The sequence below is a fragment of the Copidosoma floridanum genome, unplaced genomic scaffold (genome assembly GCF_036245765.1).
Source record: "Copidosoma floridanum isolate Cflo_tuat_1 unplaced genomic scaffold, Cflo_Japanese_pri ptg000020l, whole genome shotgun sequence".
In the NCBI taxonomy this organism is placed as follows: Eukaryota; Metazoa; Arthropoda; class Insecta; order Hymenoptera; family Encyrtidae; genus Copidosoma; species Copidosoma floridanum.
In genome coordinates this window covers 1,653,084-1,660,526 of record NW_028321897.1, presented here as the reverse complement: position 1 = coordinate 1,660,526, position 7,443 = coordinate 1,653,084, and the positions used below count along the sequence as shown (strand labels likewise).

Below are 7,443 nucleotides of genomic sequence, written 5' to 3'. Positions count from 1 at the left end.
CTTGTAAGCGCTTTTCTCATGGAAGCTAGGCTCTAGATAGTTTTTTAAAATTTTTTTCCTGATTTCTTCATCTAAATGATTTAGAGTAGTCTCCAGTCACTTGCGTTAAATTAATGTAATTGAAATAAAAAATTTTCATTTACTTTTACTTTTAATTAAAGCAATTCAAACTCATTATTTATCAATTGTGTATTTTATAATTAAATTCAAACAAGTTAGTCTATTACGACTGTCTTTATATTTTTCTTAGTCATTAACATTATTCATTTGCAAAGCCTGATTTTAAATTAAATGTTTAAATTTTGTAATTTAAAGTAAAGAATTTCAATTTACTTTTTTTTGGAAAATTAATTTGTTAATTGAGTTTATTTAATACTTTACTCCAATTACAACAAGAGCTAAAATAACCACAGGAATTTGTTAAACTTTTGTATTTGAATAAAATAACTAAGCGATAAAATAATTTTAACGATAATTCAAATAAAATTGTTCGCAGTATTTGAAACGTATATCAAATACTGCCCATTTTTGCTGATAACGATATTGATTTGAGCAACATAAATATTGAATACACATTTTTATTTAGTTTAATTTTTTACGTTTTTATTAATTGTTTCAGAAATAGTTTGATACACTCGAAACCAACCAGGTAACTCGGTTTTTCAGTCTAAAGTAAGGTGTACGACTAATATGGAGGAATAATACAGTTTAACCGATGTTTTCTCACTTTAATTTTGAGACAGCCACGTAATTACTACATGAACTTCAACAAACAAGTGTTAAAAAAAAAGCTCAATAAAAAAACATAACAGAAAAGTTAAAAAAATCAAACAATGATGCAAGACAAAAGAAGAAAGGGATATTTCCATGAGGCAGTTCGTACCGGCGATGTTGACCGAGTTCGTGATATTCTAGAAAGGTACCAGGTACCTATTTTTTTCAAACTATCTTCCTTATTCGATTTTTAATATTTTTCTTACTCCATCAGTGATTCATCCTGTGTAAATGACTATGGTCTTGATTTTCAAACGCCTCTACACTCAGTCTATCTTTGGCACAATCATCCCAACAACAGATATCTAATTATGCAACTACTGATTGATCATGGAGCCGATGTAAATATACAAGGAATGCATACAACGTCACCACTCGCTTTAGCCATCGAGGAAGATCATGTAAGTATTTCATAAAATTTAAAGGTTTCAAAAATTTTTATCGTTTTAAATCTACAGATCGATGGCGTCAAGCTTCTTTTAAAAAATGGAGCAGACTTAACTTTGGCCATGGAAATAGATTGTTGTTGAACTGGAAGGAATTTCTCATGATTTAATAAGGATTCTGTTAAAACACATGAACGTAGACTGTAATATTATTAAATATATGAAATGTATGCTCCTGACAAAGGCCATTCTTCTCGGAGATTTGGATTTAGTACAAATGATGGTAGACCACGGGTGAGACGTGAATACTCTTATTGCATTACTTTTTCCTGACGTCATAAGACATTTAATTAATTTGGTCGGTTTCGATCATTTTTAGCTTGAAGAGTACGAATATTTACAAAAATTTATTAGCTGTGTGTCGTTTGAACGGTTCAAGACCTAGGCTGCAGCAGGTCACCGAGTTCCTGTTAAACCACGCAACTGAAATAGATTCACATGGTCACTTTACGCTCAAAGCCCTAAACTGTTACATGGTGACTTATTGCCATAATAGGGGAGACGTAAGAACGTGCATCCTTAAAAGGTTTCTACACGAGCAGGGCATTGATGACGATGATGACTTGGGTGATTCTGATCTTCATAGAGCTGTACGTGATGGGGATGAATTACTTGTTCAATCCTTACTCGAACGGGGATGGAATGTCAATGCGAAAAATAGTTTTGGTGACTCACCACTGCATTTGCTATTCGCAATGCCACAGCCCAGAAAAGAAAAATGGTACTACGACATTGCTGAGCTTCTCATTGAATATGGTAAGTTGTAGACATATGATTATGAATCGGATCGATTTACACGAAACCAATTAATTCATGCGTACAACGACCTTATTTTTTTAAAACTTTTTGTCTTAAGTGAATAAATAATGGGAGATCCCATGAATATCCAGTAAAAGTGACAAAAGTCAATATTTTTCCACTGAATATTAGCTGATTACAGCGGTAACATTTCGCTGATTTGCACTTACCTACATTACAGTATTAGTATTCGATATAAATTCGCTATTTGTACCTTTCACGTGTGGGTGGGTGTTTTTTGTAAGAAAAATTAATAGCAATTTACACACTTAGGACGGTTAAGTTAAGAATCATCCAGATCTTGTGTGTATGGTTATTGACTTGCGTTCGTGGTTTGAATATAATTTTACACCTCATAAGGTGCACCAGAATTGATACGTGACTGTTTGCGTAGTGGGCGGTTATGAATCAGTTTTCGACTAGATGTGGTGTAAATTTCTAAATTGAAAAACTAATTAAGAGACTTTGAGTCGACAACTTGATGATAACCGAAGCCTGTTTGTTCTGAGTACGATTTGTCATAACTTATGAAAGTTAAAAATTCTGAAAAGTTTATCTGTAGATGTATTTTATCTATTATCGCTTTACGTCATTTCAAAAATGTCACCCATTGTACATTAGTCATTGATAACGTATTGTACTCGAAAACAAAATTTAAGTATTTATATTACGTCTTTAATCGAATCTTCTGATTTGTATTTTATTCGAAGTTTTTAATTTTCTTGAAAAAGACACTCACCCCCATCTGATAAATATTGAAGCAAGTATTTTATTGCCAACTTTGAAAACTCTTGATCCAAAAATGGTACTCGATTTTATGTTTTTATTTCGTTCTCTATATTAACGTTCTGTCAAATTCACTGAAATAATTACGATGTAATAATGAGTTTCTATTTAACAAGTTTACCATGCGATTAAATGACCTATGACCCCCCATAGCTGCAAGCAGTCATAGGAGTTTATATGTATAAAAAAAAAAAAACAATCACACGTTTTCTTTTAGGAGCCGATCTACGTGAGCACAACTTTCTCGATGAGACACCATTTTACAGAGCTTTTAATGTGTTACACGACACAAAACTGATAACCTTGATGCTGCATAAAATCGCAGGAGTCTGCATAAGTGGACCAACGTTCTTTGACTCATGTTCAACTGTGTATAGTATAAAACGTTACTTAACTGGTAGCTACGACAAGAATGAACCTAAGATGCATGAACTCATCGCTGATGAGTTATCTGAAAATCAATTCGCCGATGGCCTGCTCGACATGTATGACATTCAATGGGCAAGAAAAAATTGTAGCCAAGACGTTGACATAATCATGTGTAAAGCCATTGAAAGGGGCAGCTTTAGCACCGTCAAGTTACTATTGGAGGCTGGCTTCAAAACCAATAGGTTTGTTATTTTATTAACGGAATGAATGTACAATTTACTATTGATGGGAATAATACTCTGTTACAAGTCATACCTTCTATTTACAGATACAATAACAAAGTTTGTTTTAAATACGCATTTTGGACAATAAGAAATTTGAGACTACTATGCTTACTTTGGGAATTCAGAGACAACTTAATGATGTACGAGTATACCATTATAAAGGTTCTTGATTGCTTTACCAATACCGGGCATTTAAAGAGCATAGTTTACTTGTTCACATTCTACTATGCCATCAGCAATCGTTTGAATAAATTGGATGCAACATTAATCCCATTGAAGGGACTTTTCAAATGGTACAGTGAGTTGGCAAAGATTCTCAGTTCTTGCAACAGTAAGCTGGATGAATTGAAAACAATAAAAATAGGCTCAATGTCAGTTTTTGATTTACTCACGATGGGACTAGATTCTCTTGTCAAACTGCTGAATAATGTGTATTATTTTGGAGCTTGCAAGCATTTCCTTTTATCTCTTGGCGAGGAAAATCACCTTGAATATTACGAATGTGCAATAAAAACTCGCCTTGATTTGGCTATCGAAAAGAGAAAGACAATGGATATTGCAACATATTGTTTGAACTGGGCTCTTCAAGATATTTTGATACCAATGAGAATGTACATGCTGCACCATCACATTACTTGGAAGATTTTGTCTTACCTGACTATGAGGGACTTGAAAAGACTAGCAAAAAATTTTGAACACAATCAAAAAATGGCGAAAATACGAGTGAAAAAAAGGATTTGTAATACCTGTGGAAAATTCTGTGGGAATACTGAAGAAAAATCTACACAGTCCCGCAAGAGTTTTTGCAAATCTTGCGGGAGTTCTTGGACATCTTTATTCAGGAAATACGCCTTTTTCTGCAAAAACGCCAGTAGGCAAATACGGCTATCAAATCCTGCAAACTCTTCATAAAAAATCAGTAGATCCTTGTGCATCTACCGTATAATATTTAAATAACTTATTGAAATAGCAAAAAAAAAACATTTTTTCGTCAGAAAATTTGTATTGCGAAGCGTCTATGTTGACAACAAATACGTTAGTTATGGTCTCTGTTTCACCTATACTAAACATTCGTGAGTTGTAAGGGAAATTTTTGTTAGGCTGCCCGATGATTTTTATTGGGTGTAAATCGTTAAGGTTAGGTAAAAAGTCCTGAGTGACGTTCTAGTCCCACGATTGACGTTCTGCACAGTAATTTTTGTGGGCATTTACTACAAAATTTATAAAAAAATTTATCTCCGTGTAAAAAGCTGACATTATAAGTACCACAAATTTGTCAATACAAAAGTCGTAGATCTTATAAAAATACAAAGTTTCCATACTACTGTGTATTTTTTTGACTCGTTTTCTGTTCTTAAAATTGAATAAAATGTTTGAACGTGAAAAAATAATTGTATTTGCTACAATTTATGTTTTAAATTTATGTGCAGCAAAGTTGTGGATTTTGTCCCACGTTTTTGTGATGTTTATTTACATCTTAAATGAGATAATAATAAAATTAAAAAATGAAAAATAATGATTTTTTGATTTAAAAAAAAAAAAATATAATGAAGCTTTGTGCAGATGAATTGGCAGTAGTTTTAAGTATTATTCAATAAAAACTAATCGATGTAACTAACAAAATGAGATCCAACCTTTTTCGTTTCGCTGTTTTACGTGACGTACGATCAAAGTTCACTCCTCGACCAAATAAAGTCTCAAGGTAAAGTTTTGAAAAATGTAGTGCAAAAAAAAATATTTCAAGCCCGAAAACTTGTACCTCTAAAACCACCGAAATAGATACTTACACGGAAGAAAAGGTAGATAAAGGAAGTAACCGCCAACCATCGTATATGTGGTGGCCCACACCAGGCTCCAAGCCGTTAACTCGCTGACATCTGTCTTTGACGGGCTGCTAATCCAGATTTATATCCGGTCCGCGCTGCACCTCCGCTGCCTCCGGCACTCGTCAATCTTCCACGTTCCAATCCCTCCCACGAAAACAAGAACCATAGGTACTCCTCGAGGCCATCTGATTCTTATTCCGATTCCAAACGGAGATAGACGCGCGCTTTTTTTTTTTTTGTTCTCGAGCTCCACTGCCACTGCTCGCTGCTGCTACTGAATGAAGGAACGGGTGGTGTCTCGTGAAGTATTCCTCGAGAGTCCAGAGGGGAAAAACACGCACACGAAGGAGGAGAAAGAAAACAAACTCGAACCGGCTGTATGTCACAGAGAGACGTGCGCCCCGACGGAGCGGAATGATCGAGACGTCGTGAAAGAAGGATGAGGGAACGCGTGGCGTCACATGGGGATCAAAGCACCACGGCACATCTACGTAACGGCGCGACACCTGCAAACCATGATAGGTATCGGTTGGCCGGTTCTATACACACGCGTACCTACACCGCCTCGGCCGACTGTGCCAACTTTGTTTCTGCCCTTTGACGCTTGGAAGCTCGACCGCGTGCTTTCTCACCCTTAACCACCTCCTCCTCCCTGTTGTATGTGGATGTGCACGCAAATACACACGTATATACGGGCAAGCGCTGCGGGAGAGAAAGAGAGAGCGGTGGTATTACCAACGGTCCCTGGTCCATGGAGCTCGATCGAATTAATACCAGGTTGGGGAGAACCGAGTGTAAGAGCCCGCAAAAGAGAAAAATACAATGCGGGCTGGAATTGCAGGTAAAAGTGAAGGCAAGGCGACAAGTGTCCGGGTGCACGCCCTTGTGAGTGCACGTGATGGTGACACAAGAAAAAGATAGAGAGAGAGAGTACCCAAGTGGTAGTTGTGGTGGGGCATGGAAAACGAGGAAACGTCGAAAATGGGAAAAATTAGAGGGGAGCAACAAGAGCTAGGAGCTGTGAGTATTGGAGAAGATAACGGGTACGAGTGTGGGGGTGGAGCTGAGGGGGGGAGGGAAAAACGAGCTGTAAAAGCGTAATAGAGACCAGGCCAGTCTGCTCTTGTACGGATAAAGGGAAAGGGTGAGGGGTGACAGAGACAGAGCCGGAGAGGAATGAGAATCGAAAGGACGATTAGAGTTGGGGTGTTCGGAGGCATGGATTTTTACACATGGCGAGAGGGAGATCGAAAGCTCGACTGAGATATACATGCGCGCGTACGATGGGATGGCGGTGGACGGTTTAACGGGAGCGGGGGTTGAGCGAGCACTGTTGAAAAAAGGTAAAACTTGTTGGAAAAAAAAAGTAGGGGCCGAAGAAACAAAGGGACGGATAGGAAAATAGAAAAAGACAAAGAAGGAGATGGATATTGGAAGCTAGAAAGTGTAAGAAATGAGGTATCGGAGAAATGGTGGAAGATTAAAAGAAATAAGAAAGGAGGAAAAAAATACAAATCTGCGTGTTGATATGTTGAAATATTTTGCTAATACGCAGCTCCATATGTTTCATGGTTTTGCATTGTGGTTATTATTTTAAAGTAACCTAACGGAAAACCAGTGGCTAAACTAGTACAAAAATTACAAGTTTCGTACTTAAGATACGACTGCTATATACATTTTCCACTAGAAAAAAATGTAAAATCGTAATATTTATTCGTGGGGACGAAAAGCGTCATCCAGCAGAAAAATTGTTACATGCACTGATTTTAAAGATTATTATTTGTAATTTTGTTGAAAAACAAATCTTACAGTTTTAGCAAACAAATGCAATTTGTACGAAGCAGTAACTTTTAGTATAAATTTAGTGCGTCTACTATAGTCCACTGCAGCTATATACGTCGTATTCACTTGGACTACATTCAGTACTTATTAATATGAACAGTATTTGACTTATATTACTTGTTTAATATACATACAAACAAATGGTATTTTTCTACAAAGTTATGATATCCCCGAAAAATTTACCTGTTAAAAAAAATAGAGTTCAGACAAGTTTGATGTGTTCAATTAATATTTTTTAAATAATTTTCAAAGCCTTTTAGCATAGGCAATAAGTTTTATTCACTTCACCCACTCGCAAACTTTGCAGAGCTGCAAAAA

At 36.2% G+C, this 7,443-nt stretch overlaps 1 protein-coding gene across 1 annotated transcript; it reads left to right on the top strand.

Moving 5' to 3' along the window:
• Positions 1 to 833: 833 nt before the first annotated feature.
• LOC149374295 (ankyrin repeat domain-containing protein 63-like) lies at positions 834 to 1,304 on the top strand. The gene is made up of 3 exons (XM_089594001.1): positions 834 to 919; positions 989 to 1,175; positions 1,233 to 1,304. The coding sequence occupies exons 1-3, from the start codon at positions 834 to 836 to the stop codon at positions 1,302 to 1,304; spliced, it is 345 nt and encodes a 114-aa protein (XP_089450127.1).
• Positions 1,305 to 7,443: the final 6,139 nt, after the last annotated feature.

Bases quoted from the DNA above. Each gene is read 5' to 3' on its own strand.
- LOC149374295 (XM_089594001.1), top strand. From the start codon at position 834: ATGATGCAAGACAAAAGAAGAAAGGGATATTTCCATGAGGCAGTTCGT. The intron at 920-988 runs GTACCAGGTACC...TTACTCCATCAG, and splicing joins GTTCGTGATATTCTAGAAAG to TGATTCATCCTGTGTAAATG. The intron at 1,176-1,232 runs GTAAGTATTTCA...TTAAATCTACAG, and splicing joins TAGCCATCGAGGAAGATCAT to ATCGATGGCGTCAAGCTTCT.